The sequence below is a fragment of the Eumetopias jubatus genome, unplaced genomic scaffold (genome assembly GCF_037043125.1).
Source record: "Eumetopias jubatus isolate StellerSeaLion01/CBP00866 unplaced genomic scaffold, mEumJub1_p1.0 scaffold_10, whole genome shotgun sequence".
NCBI classification, from domain to species: Eukaryota; Metazoa; Chordata; class Mammalia; order Carnivora; family Otariidae; genus Eumetopias; species Eumetopias jubatus.
In genome coordinates this window covers 3,628,729-3,649,034 of record NW_028274816.1, presented here as the reverse complement: position 1 = coordinate 3,649,034, position 20,306 = coordinate 3,628,729, and the positions used below count along the sequence as shown (strand labels likewise).

Genomic DNA, 20,306 nt, shown 5'->3' with positions numbered 1-20,306 from the left:
TTTACCACCTGCACTCTGAGCTGGGAACAGACCAGAACAAAGATCTCCATAAAACCCCAGATGTCAGTGGCACCCTTAGGCTTACCTGGGTCAGCCTCTTTTGACTCTTGGTGATAAGAGTGGACAAGTCCTCTGAGAGCCTCACTTAGGCCAATGTTTGCCTCTCCCTTTGCTCTGGCAGTGTGGATGGGGGTGAACTCTTTGACCGGATCACAGAGGAGAAGTACCAGCTGACCGAACTGGATGTGATCTTGTTCACCAAGCAGATCTGCGAGGGTGTGCATTACCTCCATCAACACTACATCCTGCACCTGGACCTCAAGGTCAGGCTCCACCTGGGCATGTGGTGGGGGGAGGGGCCCCAGGGTTCCTGAGCTGCTGCTGCTCTCTTACCTTAACGAGCTCTATCAACAGACGGTCCTGGCTTCCGTTCCTGGCTCTCTGCCATCTCCTAGTTTTGGAGTAAATGAGTCATGCTGGCTCTCTGAACCTCAGTTCTCTCATCTGTAAAATGTGGGTAATTCGTTCAGTGTTATTTGAAGATTAAATGATACAATGACCTTCTTTTCTTTAAAAATATCTTTAGAGAGAGACAAACCAAGAAATAGACTTTTAATTATGGAGAACAAACTGATGATTGCCAGAGGGGAGGTGGGGTAGGAGGATGGAGTAAATAGGTGATGGGTATTTAGGAGTACACGTGTAATGAGCACTGGGTGTTGTATGTTTAAGTGTTGAATCACTAAATTGTATACCTGAAACTAATATTATACTGTTTGCTAACACCTGGAAATTAAATAACAACTTAAAAAATTAAGATTAGTTTAAAAAATTAAAATAGAAACATAACAAATATAGACAATATAGAAATGTGTAAAATACACAGTGAAATTTCTTCCCATCCAGTCTCCACGCTAAGAGGTCCTCTCTTAGCAGTTTGGCATGATACACAAACACACACAAAGGTGATCATGCTATACACCCTGTTTTTAAACTTACTTTTTTAGTCAACAGTACACTGTAGACATCTTTTCTAATTCTCTTTAAGGGCCATGTGATATTCCATTGAATGAATGTGTTACACTCTCTTTTGTCTACTAGGATTGTGGTAGGAGTGTCGTGCACTGGGTGCAGTGCCTGGTTGGTAGTAAGCACTTGATACATGGTGGCTGTTTCTGTGGTTTCCCACTCTGCTGGGCCAAAAGGAGGGTGGTTCTCTACAACTCCTTTTAGGAATTTCAGTGGCTCCCCACAGAAGGTGGGAGGTAGGTTGGCCAGATCTTTGTGGGTGTACATTGCTTCTTCTGACCATCTTTTCTGATTGACATCAGACTCTAAGGTTGGAGTACTGAGAAAAATGATGGAGATGGTGAGAAATTGGCCTCAGGCTTCCTAGATCACTAGAGCTAATTCCAGAGCTTCTGGATGAGCTGCTCTGTGAGGTTGGCAGTTAAGGGAAGCTCAGCCTTCTGCTCTGTGGTTCTGGGTCAAAAAACTTTTGGGGCAACCCTGTGTCTCTGCAGCAGAAGATGATCATTGCTAAGGCCCATTTCCCAGCCAGGAACAGGGCTTGTGTTGGTTCAGTCCCTTCCTGGCCTTGAGATCTTGTGTAAGTTCCTTGATCTTATTGGTTGATCTTGCATAAGCTCATCAATTGTAAAATGGGGAATAATAGTATCTACCTCTTAGGGGTGTTGTATGGATTAAAACATGAAGAAAGTGGGACACCTGGGTGGCTCAGTTGGCTAAGTGTCTGCCTTCAGCTCAGGTCCTGGGATAAAGTCCTGCATCAGGCTCCTTCCTCAGCGAGGAGCCTGCTTCTCCCTCTGCCTACCGCTCTCCCTGCTTGTGCTCTCTCTCACTCTTGCTCTCTCTCTCTGACAAATAAATAAATAAAATCTTAAAAAAAAATCCTTCAGATGTTTATTTATTTTTTAAAAAGATTTATTTATTTATTTGACAGAGAGAGAGCACAAGTAGGCAGAGTGGTAGGCAGAGGGAGAGGGAGAAGCAGACTCCCTGCTGAGCAGGGAGCCTGATGCAGGGCTTGGTCCCAGGGCCCTGGGATCATGACCTGAGTTGAAGGCAGACGCTTAACTGCCTGAGCCACCCATGTGCCCCTAGATGTTAAAAAAAAAACCCAAAAAACAAAACAAAAGCACATGGAGAAAGAGCCCCAGGGCTGCTATCTAATACAATAACCACAAACCCACATATGTCTATTAAACACTTGAAATGTGGCTAGTGTGACTGAAGAACTGAATTTTAAATCTTATTAATTTTAATTTATTTAAATTTAAAAGCTGACACTCTATTTAGTTATTAGTATACTTTTAAGTATATTTGGAATGACTTTGGTATGTGAATTTATTTTTCAACTATAAATTTCATGAAATCTTAGTACATCTAAAATATTTCTGATGAAAATTTAGTATCTGAATTGAGATGTGCTGTAAATATAAAATACACACTAGATTTCTAAGTCTTAATATGAGAAAAGAATGGAAAATATCAATATTTTCCATATTGATAATCCATTGAAATGATAAAATATTAGGCATACTGGGTTAAAGAAAATATATTATTGGAGTTAAGTTTTAGAAAATATTTTAAGATGAATGAAAATGAAAACACAACATACTAGACCTTATGGGATGCATCTAAAGCAGGAGGAAATTTGTAGCTGCAAACACCAGTATTAAATAAGAAGAAATATCTTGAATCAATAATCTAAGATCGCACCTTAAGAAATGAAACAAAGAAGAGTAAGTTAAACTCAAAGCAGCAGGAGAAAGGAAATAATAAAGAGTAGAGCAGAAATAAATGAAACAGAGAATCGATAAACAATAGAGAAAATCAATGAAACCAAAGGTTGGGTCTTTGGAAAGATCAGTAAATTGTTGAATCTGTAGCTAGCTATATTGGCCAAGACAAAAAGAGAAAATACTCAAATTACTAAAATCAGAACTGAAAGAGAGGACATCACTACTAGCCTTACAGAAAGAAAAAAGGATTATAAAGGAATAATATGAAAGATTATATGCCAACAAGTTAGATAATTTAGATAAAATGAACAAATTCTCAGGAAGACACAACCACTGAAAACTGACTCAAGAAGAAATAGAAAATCTGAATCGACCTGTAACGAGAGATGGAATTAGTATCAAAAACTACCCACAAAGAAGAGCTGAGGCTCATGTGGCTTCACTGGTGAATTCTACCAATTTAAAGAAGATTTAATTGGAAGAAGAATTAACACCAATTCTTCACAAACTCTTCCAAAAAATAAAAGATAAGGGGACACTTCCTAACTCATTTTATGAGGCCAGTCTTATCTTTTTTTTTAAAGATTTTATTTTCAAGTAATCTCTACACTCAATGTGGGGCTTGAACTAGAAACCCTGAGATCAAGAGTCACACGCTGTACCTACTGAGCCAGCCAGGCACCCTGAAGCCAGTCTCATTTTGATACCCAAAGCAGACAAAAACATCACAAGAAAAGAAAACTATAGACCAATATCCCTTATGAATATAGATACAAAAATCATCAATAAAATATTAGCAAACTGAATACAACAACATATAAAAAGGATTATACACATGACAAAGTGGGATTTATCCTAAGAATGCAAGGTTGGCTTAACATATGAAAATCATTAATCTAATATGCCATATCAATAGAATCATTTCAATAGATGCAGAAAAAGATTTGAAAATTTCAGACAACTTTTCATGATGAAAACACTAGATAAAGTAGGTATATGAGGGAACTTCTTCAACCTGATAAAAGCCATCTATGGAAAACCCACAGCTAACATTATACTTAATAGTAAAAGGTTGAATGCTCTCCCCTTAAGATCAGGGACAAAACAAGGATGTCTGCTCTTGCCACTACTATTAAACATTGTGTTTGAGGTTCTAACCAGGACAGTTAGATGAGAAAAGAAATAAAAGGCATACAGTTTGGAAAGGCAGAAGTAAAACTGTCTCTATTCTCAGATGACATGATCTTGCATATACAAAATCCTAAGGAGGGTAGAGGGAAACTATTAGAATAAATAAATGAGTTCAGCAAGGTTAAAGGATATAAGACAAATGTATAAGTATCAATTGTATTTCTATAACTAGCAATCAACAATCGGTAAATAAAATTAAGAAAAATATTCTATACACAATATAGTAGTCCTCCCCTTATCACTGGTTTCATTTTCCATGGTTTTGGTCACCTGTGGTTGATCACAGTCCAGAAACAGATGATCGTCCTTCTGATATATGGTTAGAAGGTCAATAGTAGATGAACACTACATCATAATGCCTATGTCATTCACCTCATTTCTCATCACATAGTCATTTTGTCATCTCATGTCATCACAAGTAGAAGGGTGAGTATAGTAGAAAAAAATATTTTGAGAAAGAGAGACCACATTCACGTAATTTTTATTATAGTATATTTTCATAATTGTTTTGTTATTCATTGTTAATCTTTTACTGTGCCTAATTTATAGGTTATCTATAAGTTTATCATAGGTATGTATAAATAGGAAGAAACATAGCATATATAAGGTTCGGTACTATCTGTTGTTTCGAGCATCCACTGGGGGTCTTGGAATGTATCCTCCATGAAGAAGGGGGGACTACTGAAATATCAAAAACAATAAAATACGTTGGAATAAATTTAACAGATGAAGTACAAGACATATGTTCTTAAAAACCACAGAAAATTATTAGAAGAATTTAAAGAAGACCTATAAATGTAAAAACATCCCATGGTCATAGATTGGAAAACTTAATTTTGTTAAGATGGCACTAACTGATCTACAGATTGAACACAATCTCTATCAAAATTGCAGCTGGCTTCTTTGCAGAAATTAATGCACTCATCCTGAAATCCAGATGGAAATTTAAGAGATGCAGAATAGCAAAAACAATCTCGAAAAAGAAGAGCAAAGTTGAAGGATGCACATTTCCCAATTTCAAAATTTACAGCTAAGCTACAGAAATCAAAACAATGAGTTATGTGTATGAGGATGAATAGATAGCTCAATGGCATACAATTGAGAATCCAAAACCAAACCCTTATATTTGTGGTCACTTGATTTTTTGATAACTGTGCCATGACAAATCAACGAGGAAAGGATACTCTTTTCAATGGACACCATGCTTGATAACCACATGCAAAAGAATACACTCATACTATACACAAAAAATGGATTGTGACTTAAATGTAAGACCTAAGATTATAAAATTCTTAGAAGAAAACATAGGACTAAATCTTTGTGACCTTGGATTATTAGGCAATGATTTCTTAGAAATGACTCAAAAGCAAAAGCTAGGAAAGAAAAATAGATAAATTAGACTTTATCAAAATTAAAAACCTTTATGCTTCAAAGGATATCATCATGAAAGTGAAATGACAGCCCACAGAATGGGAGAAATATTTCCAAACAATATATCTGATAAAAGACTTGTATCTATAATATGTAAATAAATCTTACAATTCAATAATTGAAAGACAAATTTTAGAATGGGCAAAGGATTTCAATAGACATTTATCCAATAAAGATATACAAATGGACGATAAGCACATGAAAAGATTTACAACATCATTAGTCATTAGAGAAGTACAAATCAAAACTACAGTGAAATACTGTTTCACACCCATCAGACTAAGCTAAAATAAAAAATAAAAATGACAGACAACAAGAAGCATTGGTTATGTTGTGGAGAAATTGGAACTCTCATATTTTGCTGATGAGATTGTAAATTTGTGCATCCACTTTATTTTTTTTTTTAAAGATTTTATTGATTTATTTGAGAGAGAGAGAGAGAATGAGAGATAGAAAGCACGAGAGGGAGGGTCAGAGGGAGAAGCAGACTCCCTGCTGAGCAGGAAGCCCGATGTGGGACTCAATCCCGGGACTCCAGGATCATGACCTGAGCCGAAGGCAGTCGCTTAACCAACTGAGCCACCCAGGCGCCCTGTGCATCCACTTTAGAAAACAGTTTGGCAGTTCCTAAAATGTTAAATGCAGAGTTACCACATGACCCAGTAATTTTACCTCTAGGTATGTACTCAAGAATATCGAAAACATAAGTCAATACCAAAACTTGTGCATAAATGTTCTTAGCAGCATTATGCATAATAGCCCTAAAGTGAAAACAACCTGAATATTCACCAACAGATGAATAGATACACAAATATGGTATATCCATACAATGGAATATTATTCAGCTCTGAAAAGAAATGAGGGAGGTACTGATACATACTACAATATGGATGAACCTCAAGGACATTATGCTAAATGAAAGAAGCCAGATGCAAAAGGCCAGTATTTGTATAATTCATTTTATGAAATGTCCAAACGGCAAATCCAAAGAGACAGAAAATATGTTAGTGGTTACAAGATTTAGGGGTGGGAGATAATGAAGAATGACCTCAGATGGGTATGAGTTGTGTTTTTTTGGAAGAGACAAAAATATTCTTAAATTAGATAGTGATGATCATTACATAACTCTCTGAATATACTAAAACCCATGGAATTGTACTCTTTAAAATGATGACTTTTATGATATCATCATTATTGTTTATATTATTTATATTTCAATAATGCTGTTATAAAAATTAAGTTCACTTATTTCTTTTTACCTTTTTAATCAGCTGCTAGAAAATTTTTAAATTGTATATGTAGTTCATATTATAGTTCTATCAGACAGTGTTGTTCTAGACCTTATAATGAAGAGATGGAGACTTTAAGTCACCATTCTCCTGCTCCTAACCTAGGAATTGCATGACTCCATTGTAACATAAATAACAATAAAACCTTCTGTTGGGAGAAATAGTACCTGACATTTGCTTTGAAACCTGTACAATGTTTTCATGCATGTTATGCGATTTGATCCTCTTACCTTCCCAGGAGGAAGGCAGGAAGTGGTTATCATTCCCATTTTATAGATGGAAACACTGAGGTTTCAGGAATGGGAAGGGACTCATCTAGGGACACAGACCCAGATCATAGACTCCTAGATCTCAGGCACCCGGCCTCAGGTCTCCAGGGCTGTTCTACCATAAACCCTCCACGTGCACCCACCCCCAAATTTGTTTTGCACAAGCAGCAAGCATCGTTCCAGGCTCCCTCTGAGCCTCAGAGCTGATCTGAAGAACTTGAGAGGAGAAGCATATCAAGACCACCACCTCCATCCCATGGGTCACAGCTGTCACCACAAAATGGGAGATTGATATTGAGCAGCTCTGATCTCCTTGACCAGACTACTGAAGCTTTGGTTCCCACCCCGGAGATTCTGTAATATAACTGGTCAGTGTTGGAGCCTGGACACTAGGACTTTCGAGAGCTCCCCTGATCATTCTAATGAGCAGCCAGGGTTTGGAAACGTGACCGCAAGCCAATAGTCTCAAATAAGCAGCTTGTGGGCCAAGTCTACATCACAGAGGTATTCCGTTTAACTCCCGCACATGGACTTATGTTTAAATTTGAGTTGTCAATATACCACATCTTCTTTATCCATTCATCTGTCGATGGACATCTTGGCTCTTTCCACAGTTTGGCTATTGTGGACATTGCTGCTATAAACATTGGGGTGCACGTACCCCTTCGGGTCCCTACATTTGTATCTTTGTGGTAAATACCCAGTAGTGCAATTGCTGGATCGAATGGTAGCTCTGGAGGGTGTTATGCTGAGTGAAATAAGTCAATCAGAGAAAGACATGTATCATATTACCTCACTGATATGAGGAATTCTTAATCTCAGGAACAAACTGAGCATTGCTGGAGTGGTTGGGGGTGGGAGGGATGGGGTGGCTGGGTGATAGACATTGGGGAGGGTATGTGCTACGGTGAGCACTGTGAATTGTGCAAGACTGTTGAATCACAGATCTGTACTTCTGAAACAAATAATGCAACGTATTTTAAGAAAAAAGAAAAAGAAGAAGATAGCAGGAGAGGAAGAATGAAGGGGAGTAAGTCAGAGGGGGAGAGGAACCATGAGAGATGATGGACTCTGAAAAACAAACTGAGGGTTCTAGAGGGGAGGAGGGTAGGGGGATGGGTTAGCCTGGTGATGGGTATTAAAGAGGGCACATTCTGCATGGAGCACTGGGTGTTATGAACAAACAATGAATCATGGAACACTACATCAAAAACAAATGATGTAATATATGGTGATTAACATAACAATAAAAAAATTAAAAAAAATTTGAGTTGTCAATATTTAAAAGCATGGAGCTTACATAAAAATCTGTACTCTGGCTTCTCTTGAGCAACTGGGGCCTGCATTCCTGCATGGTGACCAGAGGCTGGAGCTGCTTTACACAGGGCAGAAGTCCCCTGGTTCCCTATAATCCATAGCACTCCTTATGTCTCACGCCAGCCCACTTTGTTTTCGTGATCTAAATATCCCTGTAGGACTGTCCTGACCCATTCATTCTCTTGGAGGCTGGGAAACTGAGGCATACTGACATAAGTGTGGGAGTTGCACCCCTTCTTGGCTGCTGGTTGAGCTAAGCAGACCTCTCTTTCTTTCCCAGCCGGAGAACATACTGTGTGTCAATCAGACAGGACATCAAATTAAGATCATTGACTTTGGACTGGCCAGAAGGTAAGAGGTTTGTATTTTGGCACTTTGATAAAACTCCTGGGGGGCTGCTGGTGGCTCTTTTGGATGTGGTTACCCACAGTTCAGCCTATTTTTGAGTTTTGGGACTGACACAGAAAGCTCTGTCACTTAGAGGCTGGTAGCCTTTGATTGTGCAGATAGGCCTTGTTATTACCTGGGGGTGGGGGGTGGGGTGGGGGTGGCTCCATGCTTCGGACTCTGCTTCTCCTTAAAAGGCTGTGGGATTAATTGTATTTCAAACCCCCTGTCTGAGCAGAGAGGGTGTGATGGTTAAAGGAGGACCACTGCGTGGGGGGTCCTCAGATCAATTCTATTCATCCCCCGGACCTGGAGCCAGGATGTGCTGCGCTATGTGAGGTATCCAGAACCATCCCTGCCCCCTGGGAAGTGAGTAGTTTAAATAGGATTGTGCATATGTACCAGTGTAGGGTGGTGTCAGACTATGTGGTTCTGGGCCTCTCAAGACTGGGTTAAATCTTGGTAAAATGATGATCAAATGAAATGCCTGCTGACATGGGGCAGTTTTGAATGGAACTTTGAATGGAATTTAAATGGAATAATACCTTGACAGTGCAGGCCCATCCTAGGAGGGTGGCTAGGTTTTCAAGTTTGACTGCATAAAGTAAACATATGACTTTAAAAATATCTTAAAGTCCCTTAAAATGCCTAAAGCATAGTGAAGGAGAGTTTATCAATAGATAGATTTACAATCCTGTCCAGTCGTATGTATAATGAACACTCTAGCCCCTGGCACACACAGTCAGTGGTGTGGGTTCTTCGCAATGGCAGGAACAGACTCTTGGCATTGAGGAGGGCTGTCCCCCAAACTTTCAAGCATCCACAGTCTACAAATATGGGGTAGTTGTGTGCCCATCCTCCAGGCTTCCTCCAGAATTCTGTTTCCACCAGGAATGACATTTCCCTGGGAATCACATATTTTCTAGGTAGGTCTTCACACTAGAGCTGAATTAAAGAAGTTGTTTCTGTCACTTTATAAGCCTAGCGGTGTCCTCTGCTGCATCCACAAGGGGATGAAAGCACAGCCTTGTCACAGTGGAGACAGAACCTCTTGCCTGACCTCAGCCTCTGGGGTCCAGACCTGTCTCCCAGAAGTAGTAGTGAAAACCACAGTGGCAGTCTTCCTACGTCCCTCTCCCATTGGGTGAAGTGATACTGTTACTTATCTCTTTGTAGGGGTGAAAGATGCGTTTTCAGTGCCTGCATGATGGATGGGAGGCCAAGGGTGTGGTCATGAGAGTAAAGGCAGAGGGAAGTTCATATAATCCTACTGTACCTTGAGGATCCCCATTACACAGTATACTGTTTTTCATGAACAATATACCAAAGCCCCCAACCCAAATATTTCAAAATCACATTTAATCCATAATGTAAAAAATTGCTTAATATTTTCCTAAGTAATGTCTTATAAAGTTGGGATACATCCTATACACTTGCATGTATTATCCGCTAGAGCAATGTCTCTGAATGTATTTTTTATTATCAATGCCTACCTTCCAAAGAGCCTCTTTAGACATTTCTTTCCTAATCACCAGGCCCCCTCCTCATGAAATTTAATGCTGCAGTTGTCCTTTGTGTCTGTTTATGTACCATGGCCCTTTGGAGAGCCACAAAGCATTGTAATAGCTAAGACTTTTTTTTTTTTAAAGATTTATTTATTTATTTATTTGAGAGAGATAATGAGAGAGAGCACATGAGAGGGGAGAGGGTCTGAGGGAGAAGCAGACTCCATGCTCAGCAGGGAGCCCGATGCGGGACTTGATCCTGGGACTCCAGGACCATGACCTGAGCCGAAGGCAGTTGCTTAACCAACTGAGCCACCCAGGTGCCCTAGCTAAGACTTTTTTGCACTTCCAAGAACCAATGCTCACATAAGTGGGGCAATACTGTCTTCGCTGAGCATGCACACCCTCCCAAATGTGTATGTAGTACCCTCCCAACTGCCAGATGTCCAGTTGCCAAATGAGTATTTACAGTGACAAACTGAATTCAGAGCAAGGATTTGCCAGCTGAGGCTCCTGGATTCTGGGAAGGCTTCTCTGAGTGGTTGGAAGGGAGAGATGGACAGGGTGTGGTTATCTGCAGGCAGTAGTATGCTGGTAAATGTTTATCAGCTCTGGGGATGGGGGGTGGGGAATGGGTTTGACTTGTAGCCTTTGCTAATTTTAGCTGAGTTCAACCTACCAACATGATGTCACTGAATGCAGATTGGGAGGAGATGGGCACAACTGACTGTCATGTACCGGTGAGAACCGGCTCCAGCATATGGGGGGTGAGGGGGTGGGAGGGTGAGGTGGGGGTGGGAGTGGTGGGGGTGTGTGGAAGTTGGGTGCTGGTATAGGATGTACACCATGCATGCACAGGATCTCTTGGGGAGGGCAGGAGCTGGGGTGGGATCGGGGGAGGAAGATACAGTGAAGATGAGGGCGTTAATAAGGAGTCCTGAATGTTGGAACATTATCCTATAGGCCACTAAGTTACCTGGTGGGGAAGTGAAAAGGGCTGTGGGCCAACTTACCAAGCATGTTAGTCAAAGTCTATCCCCAAACTCTCAGCCATCCATCCCAAACTGTCAGATAAATTTCTTAACCGGGGCAAAGGCATTGATGACAATAATTTTGCCAATGCCCCAGAGATGGAGGGCAAGTCCAAGAAAATAAACATGGGGAACCACATTGAAGAGAAGGTCGCCATGTGAAACTCCTGGGCACTGGGGAAGTGCAGGTGTCTGAAACATGTGATACTCAGGAAACCGCACTCAGCAGAGCTGGGCTGACGGAGGCCCAGCTTCCAGTGGGGAGGTGAAAGGAAAACATCAAAAACACCCTCAACAGTCTGGCAACCTGGCCATTGGGCAAAAGGATCATTTGGCAAATTGGATTTTGCCAGATTGGCCTGCTTCCTGGGAAGCATGTCCTAAGAAGAAGAAGACTCTGTGGGGGCAATGTGCAGGTTGAGAGAGCATATTTTATATGCCAGAAGTATTAAATGTTTGTAAAGAAGGAGGAAAAGCCAGTTTTCCCCTATAATACAAACTGTAGAAAGTAAAGTGGTATTTCTGGGTGGAGCTATTAGAAGATGCTGAGATTTTCATTGGGGGGATGGCCCCAGTCATGGAGCCAGTTGTGGGGGAGGTTTGGCACACACAGATCTTCAGAGGCCATGACATCCAGCAAGAGGGACCAGCGTTACACCAGGCTGGGCGGTGAGACCCATCAGTGGGTCTAAGAAGGGAACCTATCAAGGGTAAAGGATGGGGTTGGGTTGGGAAATATCTTATTTAAGTTTGGTCTCCAGAATGTTGGGTGCAGGGTTCGGCTTCCTGACTGCCAGTCCGGTGCTCAGATTGGAATCCAAGCCTATTTCATCAGATCCTTTGGCAGGGCAAGGAGGTGCCCACCCCAGCCTCCATGAGGCTGCCACCTCATATGTGACTCTATGGTCACAGAGGGCCTTATGCTAGGAATTTGGAGAGGGGGTCTTGGTGGATATTTTGACCTGGCTTTGGGGTTAGTCGCTGCCACAGTACTACTGTATAACAAACCACCCCAGGGGCTCAGTCGTTAGGCATCTGTCTTCGGCTCAGGTCATGATCCCAGGGGCCTCGCATCGGGCTCCCTGCTCAGCGGGAAGCCTGCTTCTCCCTCTGCCACTTCCCTTGCTTGTTTTCCTCTCTCACTGTCTCTGTCTTTCTGTCAAATAAATAAAATCTTTAAAAAGAAAAAACAAACCACCCCAAATTGCAGAGGCTTAAAACAGTCATTTCTTCTCATCCACCCATTTACAAGCCAGCTGGGGGAGCGGTATGCTGGACCCAACTCATAGCAGCTCATGATAAGGAACCTTGTAAACAGTTGTTAAAACATACTGTTAATTAACAATTAACGAACTTATATGAAAAACAAAGATTACATTTTCAGATGTTACCACTTCCTAATTATTTTACTACATTTCACTACTCCTGAGGTCATTTGTGCCTGTTGTATGTGTACAGTGGGAAGGCCGTGGAATGGTGTGCTATGGCAAGTCTCTTCCCAGCTCTGCGTTTAGTGATGTCAGGATGGTAGTTTGCAATCAGTCAGAGTGAAATCAGTATTTATACCACTGAAAATGGCAAATGCTGCAAATCAGGACTTTTGTTTTGTTTTGTTTTAATCAGATGGCTGGTTGTTAAATATTTACCCATGCACCACTGGTCCGGAATCACTGATTCCCAGTCACTGAGCTGACACGGCTTGGATCCAGGATGCAGATCCTGGGTCCAAGGACGGATCTGCTCCATGCGTCTCCCATTCTCTCCTCATGGTGATGGCAGAGGAACTAGAGGGCAGGCTTTTACAGTCTAGCTTGGATGGGCCCGCTGTCACTCCCCCGACTGCTCGTATGGCTGGGCCCAGTGTCGTTGGGGTGGGGCAATATATGTTGCCTCTAGTGGAGTGAGCTACAAAGTTGTGTGGTACAGGATGTGGCTATGGGGCAAGATGAAGCAGTGAGAACAATCATGCAGCCTCTGGGAAGGTGGCTTCCAGGGGCTGAGAGCCTGGGTCTTCTCTCCTCTCTTTTTCCTTCTTCTCTCCTTTTTTGCGGGGGATGGAGGGAGGTTTCAGATCTTTTATTGTGAAACACGAAACATGCATTTAAAAAAGTGAAAGTACACATTGAAAAAGTACATTTATATCACAAAGCACTGACCACATCATAGTTGCAAATACATTTGCTGGAAACACAAACCAATTTTCATTTCTACACAAATATTAACTTACTATCTAGTGATAGATATTTTGTACATTTTCAAAAGAAAACAACACACTATTTTACAACAAAACCAAAATTAAGATCTTCATCAAGGCTTCTTCATCCATTTACTTAACAAAGGTTTTTTTTTCCTCATACAATGAATCAAATACTATATTGTCCTCTTCTGATTATTGGCCCTGAGGTGCTGGAGGCTGTGGCCTTCCATGGGGACTTGTTTGAGCATAGTAGGCTGCTTGTTGTCCCTTTCAGCTCGGCTCCCCGGCCCTGAGTCAGCTGCCAGGGTAGGGGAGCAGCATGTTGCCAGAGGATGGTTCCTGCTCTCTTCTAGGTCCCTTGCTTCCCGCTCAACAAGGCTACCATGATGATCCTTTTAGCTCCTTCACTGGATGAATGTAGGCTGTGTTGGCCCAGGTCTGCATTTATCTGGCTCTCAGCAAATTTGGAAGAGAAAGCTCTTTCACAGTCACTTCCCTGGCTTAAGGGAAGCAGGGCACATTGGCAGAATATTCATTTTATTCTCAATTGCCTTATCTGTAAGATGGGGACAGTAATCTTACAGACTTCATGGGGCTGTTTAAGAATGAGAAGAGATTATATATATGTAAAACTTTTAGCCTGGCAAACAGGAAGTGCCCATTATATTTTATCAATTAATACTTTTTTTTTTAGAACAATCTTAGGTTCACAGTGAAATTGAGGGGAAGGTGCAGAGATTTCCCATATACCCCTTGCTCCCAGTCATGCCTCCCTGACCAGGGTAGTACAGGGTAGTACATTTGTTACCATAGATGAACTTACACTGACATATTATCACTCAAAGACCATACTTTACATTACTGTTCACTCTTGGTGTTGGACATTCTGTGGGTTTGGACAAATGTATAATGACACGTATCCATCGTTATGGTACCATATGGAGTATTTTTAAGCCTACAAATCCTCTGTTCTCCACCTATTTATCTCTCCCTTCCTCTCCCCACCCCAACCCCTGGCAACCACTGATCTTTTTATGTCTCAATAGTTTTGCCCTTTCTTGAATGACCTCTAGTTGGAATCATACAGTAGCCTATTCAGACTGGCTTCTTTCACTTACTACTGTGGACTTGTTTCCTCTATGTCTTTTCATGGCTTGATAATTCATTTCTTTTTAGCACTGAATAGTGTTCCACTGTCTGGATGTACCACAGTTTATTTATCTACTCACCTACTAAAGGACATCTTGGTTGTTGCCCATTACATTTTAGCTAAAGACTTTCTAAAAGACTAAAAATTCTAAAAACCACTTTTAGCCATCCCCTTTCCCACTCAGCCATCAACTCTCTTTCTAACCTTTATTAATCTTCCTGTCCAGAACCTTTTTTTTTTTAAGATTTTATTTACTGGGGCGCCTGGGTGGCTCCGTTGGTTGAATGTCTGCCTTCGGCTCAGGTCATGATCCCAGCATCCTGGGACTGAGCCCTGTGTCGGGCTCCCTGCTCAACGGGGAGTCTGCTTCTCCCTCTGCCCCTTCCCCTCCCCCTGCTTATGCTCTCTCTCACTCAGCATGCGCTCTTTTATTGATTTGAGAGAGAGAAAGAGAGAGAGAGGAAGCACGAGCAGGGGCAGAGGCAGAGGGAGAAGCAGGCTTCCTGTGGAGCAGGGAGCCCGACGTGACGTGGGGCTCAATCCCAAGCCCCTGGGATCATGACCTGAGCCAAAGGCAGACACTTAACTGACTGAGCCACCCAGGTGCCCAGAACCTTTTTTCTAATTCTTATTCTTTTTGTAATTGTGTAAAATACACATAACATAAAACTTAACATCTTAACCATTTTTAAATTTAATTCAATAGTGTTAAATATATACGCAATTTCTAGAACTCTTTTCATCTTGCAAAAACTGAAACTCTATACCAGTTAAATAACTGGTCATTTTCCTCCTGCCTCCAGCACCTGGAAACTACCATTCTACCCTCTGTCTCTGACTTTGACCACTCTAGGTACCTTATCAAAGTGGAACCATACAGTATTTGTCTTTTTGTGACTGACTTCTTTCACTTAGCATAATGTCCTGGAGGTTCACCCATATTGCAGCATGTGTCAGAACTGCCTTATATTGTAAGGCTGAATAATATTCCACTGTACGTATCTACCACATTTTACTTATGCAGTCATCCACCGATAGACACTTACTTGGGTTACTTCCTCCATTTGTCTATTATGAATAATGCTGCTATGAATATGGGTATGTAAACATCTCAAGATTCTGCTTTCAGTTTTTTTTGGATATACACCCAGAAGTGGGATAGCTGGATCATGTGGTAGTTCTATTTTTAATTTTTTTGAGGAACTGCCATACTGTTCTCCATAGCAACAGCACCACTTTACATTCCCACCAGCAAGGGTTCCAATTTCTCTACATCCTAGCCAGCTCTTGCTATTTTCTGGTATTTTGTTTGTTTGGTTGTTTTATAGGAGTCATGATGGGCAGTGGTATCTCATTGTGGTTTTGATTTGTATTTTCCTGATAATTAGTGATATTGAGCATATTTGCTTTTTCTAATTCTTACTGTCATCTCGCCAACCAAATTGCTCACATCACGAGAGCAGACCTCCAGACAGCTGCTATCCAATTTGTTTGTGCTTGTTCATGTGGCTACATGCTGAATAAGATATATTGATCATCTCTCCTTTTTACGTTGTAATTGCTTGGAGGGAGAGGGGCTGTGGTTTTCTGATTCTTCCTAGTGACTTAGGAAAGTCTGAAGTTGGGGCCAAGGGTATAATGATTACTCAGTAAACTGCATATGGTGGGTTGGGAGGTCCAGACAACATGGCAGACAGGAAGGGTTGGGAATGTCTAGCTCCTACCTGGAATTAGTCCCAGCCTCCACATCTTCTCTCAGGGCTTACTCCCATGGTCCTTTGCACCCCCTCTTCCCCAGGTACAAGCCTCGGGAGAAGCTGAAGGTGAACTTCGGCACTCCAGAGTTCCTGGCCCCGGAAGTTGTCAACTATGAATTTGTGTCCTTCCCTACGGACATGTGGAGTGTGGGAGTCATCATCTACATGCTGTGAGTGCCCAGAAGCCTGGCTCCCAGTGAGAATAGGGGCCATCTGTCTTAGTTTGGGTATCCTTAGAAGCAGCAAAACTTTGAGTGTGAGTCATTTGAGAGGTGTTCCCAGGAAACAGCAACAGAGGAGTAGGGAAGTGAGACAGGGGAGGACACCAGTAAAGCATGTGCTATTCAGCCACTTACCACTGTGGGCAACTGGAGTTGAATCCTGCGAGGGAAGTCTGGGATCCATCGTGGAACAGCCCTTCACAGTTATTCTATCTGAGCAGGGAGGGACTTAGGGTATTTATACACCAACTCTTATCAATCATTGCTTGTGAGCTGATGCCGAGGCCACTGGTTTCCTGAAACTTCTGGGTGGATAAAGCAGCTTCGCCTGGAGAGAAAGTTCTCCAGCCAGGAAATGCAGTACAGCAGAGTAGTAAGGAGAGGAGATGGACAGGGCAGGACACTGACTGCTGCATCATCTAACCTTGTCCCTCCTGCCCTGCGCCTTTTTCTCTGGACTGAGGAAGCAGAGTTAGGATGGACTGAGAGGAGCTATGTACACTGACTAAGCATCCTTATTTCTGTGTGACTTCCCTTGGCTTTTTCCTCAGAGGCCCAATCAAGTCATGCTTTGCTCCCAGACCTATCATTATGGTACAGTTGCTACCGTGTGTCCCCACACTTTGTATGTGTGTACACATCAGGTGGGGGAAGTTTGAGGCCCGAGTCCAGCCAGTTAGACTGTCCTGTCTTTCTGGCCTCACTCTAGAGGGGCCTAAGGAAACCAGTTTTCTTTTGGGCCCTGAGGCCTGGGGTAGTCTCTAAACTAGCCAGGCTGTCTCAGAGACATGCTAAGGTATTTTTAAATTAAGTCAATATGTACCTGATAAGTGGACATATTGGACTGGGTCTCAATTTATTCTTCACTTCAGGCTAAAAGGAAAATAGGTGAACATGACTGGGGATTTATTCAAACACTCTTCATGCCTCTAAATTTTCAGTCCTGCCACTTCTTCCCCTAACAGAACACACTGGACTATTTCCTGTGGAGAAGTAATGGGGGTGCTTTTCTTTTGAACCCTCTTGGTTCTGGTTAATGTTGCTTGAACCTTGTAAGACCTCTATCCTGTTGTTGCGTGTTGGCAGATAATGGCTTTCTACAGACTGACAGTCCTTTCTCTCCTCTGTAGACTCAGTGGTTTGTCCCCATTTCTAGGGGAAACAGATGCAGAGACCATGAATTTCATTGTGAACTGTAGCTGGGATTTTGACGCTGACACCTTTGAAGGGCTGTCTGAGGAGGCCAAGGACTTTGTTTCCCGCCTGCTCGTCAAAGAGAAGAGGTACCCTTCATTGCTTGTCATTCTCAAACCATTCTGATGGGACCACCCATGTGGGTGCTGTGAATATCAAGCTGGTGCTGGGCGGTGTCCTCTGGACCAACTCTGTCCAAGGTTTCTTAGTTCGCTACCTCTTTGGAGCAAAAAAAGTAGCAGGGAAAGAGATGAAGGAAATCAATTAAAAAATAAACAACTAGGAGCATAAAATTTAGAGAGTTTTAGAAAGGACCACATATATAAATTAGTCCTACTACCAAGTTATCACTTTTAATAGGTTAATGTTGAAAAAAAGTTGAGATATGTAGATGTTATTCCCCAGAATACAGGCCAGAAAACCTCATTTGTTGAGAATGAAGGCCTACTTTGTTTTCAGCAGCCATATCCAAGTCATGGATGGAACCATGGAGTTTTCTGATACTCATCAGACATAAAGAAATAATTGCAAATGACCCAGGATGAGGCCCAAGAGTTTGGGCTCTGAGACAGCCCACAGTTCCCTGGCCTTTACTATTTTGTTCTTTCTGATGGTGAAAAGTTATGAGAGGAAAAGTATTTTTAATTCAGATGAACAAAACTGACATTTTTCTCTGGAAAGAGAGACAAGCTTCTTTCAAGGCTCATGTTCTTTGACTTCTTAAGAGCAATTCCAGGCTCAGCTGGCCTTGCTACTCCATGCCTCGATGCCCAGCTCTCTGGAAGAGGTGACTAATCACTGGGATACAGTCCCTCTACAGAGGGCAGGGACATTTTGCTGATGACTTTCTTGTACTTCTAAGGAGGGGAATTTTAGACATGAGGAGTTCCTTTTTAGTACGTGGCACGAATCTCGCCAAATGATTAATCCGTTCCATTGACTCGGGCTTCCTACCCAGCTGAACCATCTTCTGGACAACCAGAAAAGGCAACCCTAACTGACAGCTTCAACTTCTCTTTTCTCAGCTGCAGAATGAGTGCCACACAGTGCCTGAAACATGAGTGGTTGAATAATTTGCCTGCCAAAGCTTCAAAATCCAAAGTTCGTCTCAAATCCCAATTATTACTGCAGAAATACATGGCTCAGAGGAAATGGAAGGTATCTGTTTTTTCTTAGGAAAGGCAGCATTTGTCTTTTTAATGTGTCCTTTGAAAGAAGTGTAGCTAAGTTTTTACTTACATTTTCATTCTAAATAGAAAGATTATTTAGGAGAAAAAAGTATCTTATGTCAAAACCTGTTACCTTGATTAAAAATGCCACCGACCAAAACCAACTGGCATAAAAGTGGCATTAAGTTCATACTTAGGTGGACACTTGTAATGACAGAATGAAGTTTGAGCGTGTGTTCTCAATGACAATAGGAGTAAAGGGCTTGGAACTTATTGCCTGCAGCTTGAGATTTGATTCCTCCATATTTCAGAAAGAGGGGCTGGGAAAACCCTATTAGGTTGTAAAAGCTTCATACTTTTATCTACAAATAGAATTCTTTGGTACCATGGACATAAAATCTGTCCCAGAAACATTTGCCCTCCAGGAAAGTGGCTTTCCAGCATTTTGATATCAACTCAGATCCTCACTAAAAATCAAAAACAAAAGGCTTTACCTAGAGAGCCAGTATACAAGTATACAAATACATACATACACATATGAAATAAAAATATCTCAACGTTTGCTAAACAGAGTGTGATGTACTCAGGTATTTTCTATTCTGTGGTATTTGTTTTCACTCAAAAAAGTGCTGGTCATAACCCACCAATTTGACTTCATGACCCACTGGTGGATTATGAATCACAATTTGAAAGACAGTATTCCAGTGGGCTCCATTTTTCACACAAAAAGGGCGGGATAATGTATTTTCTCACTTCACACTCACTCCAGAATGCCCCAGTTGTGTGGCTGTTCTACTAGAATTTTGCCACAAATTTGTTTTCTCCATTAGGTTTTCAGTTTTGAACAAACCCAAGTGGCTAAACTTGTTTAAGTCCTTTTATTTTTTCTTCTTAAAGCAAATTGGTCTAAAATATATTTTTTCTTCTTTTCTCTCCTTAACATCAAGAAACATTTCTACGTGGTGACTGCTGCCAACAGGCTAAGGAAATTTCCAACTTGTCCCTAATTCTCAACTCTGCTGCTCCCATGGGCCCAGATGGTGATGAAGTGATAACTCAAAATTTTTAATAATCCAGTCTTGTACTAACATTGATTCCACTTGTTTTGTAGAGAAAGTTTATGGCTCTTGCCTTCCTTGTGGATGAAAAGTGGCTGTAAGGAAAGTGACCTACAGACTTTTTTCTGCCTTACAAGATCATACTAAGTTGAAATGCTGTGTTTACTTTTCAAGTATACCTACTTTGGGTGATAAGTGTAGGCATGCTTTAGGTAGGTAGGAAACTTCTACTTTGTGTATGTCAAATTTATAGTCCAAACTTACTCTGATTAAAGAACTTAGTAGACAATTACACAGGGTCATTTTATTCAGTGTTATTCCCTCCAGTACAAAGAATTCTTAGAATTTTGATTTGCTCACGTGTGAGCTGACATT

At 41.5% G+C, this 20,306-nt stretch overlaps 1 protein-coding gene across 1 annotated transcript in view; it reads left to right on the top strand.

Moving 5' to 3' along the window:
- MYLK3 (myosin light chain kinase 3) overlaps positions 1-19,906 on the top strand; it is a 37,488-nt gene extending 17,582 nt beyond the window's left edge. The window contains exons 8-13 of the mRNA XM_028091249.1: positions 182-323; positions 8,543-8,613; positions 16,331-16,459; positions 17,641-17,793; positions 18,730-18,862; positions 19,821-19,906. Coding sequence (XP_027947050.1) covers positions 182-323; positions 8,543-8,613; positions 16,331-16,459; positions 17,641-17,793; positions 18,730-18,862; positions 19,821-19,880 — 688 coding nt within the window. The 3' untranslated portion in view covers positions 19,881-19,906. The remainder of the gene's footprint in view (positions 1-181; positions 324-8,542; positions 8,614-16,330; positions 16,460-17,640; positions 17,794-18,729; positions 18,863-19,820) is intronic.
- Positions 19,907-20,306: the final 400 nt, after the last annotated feature.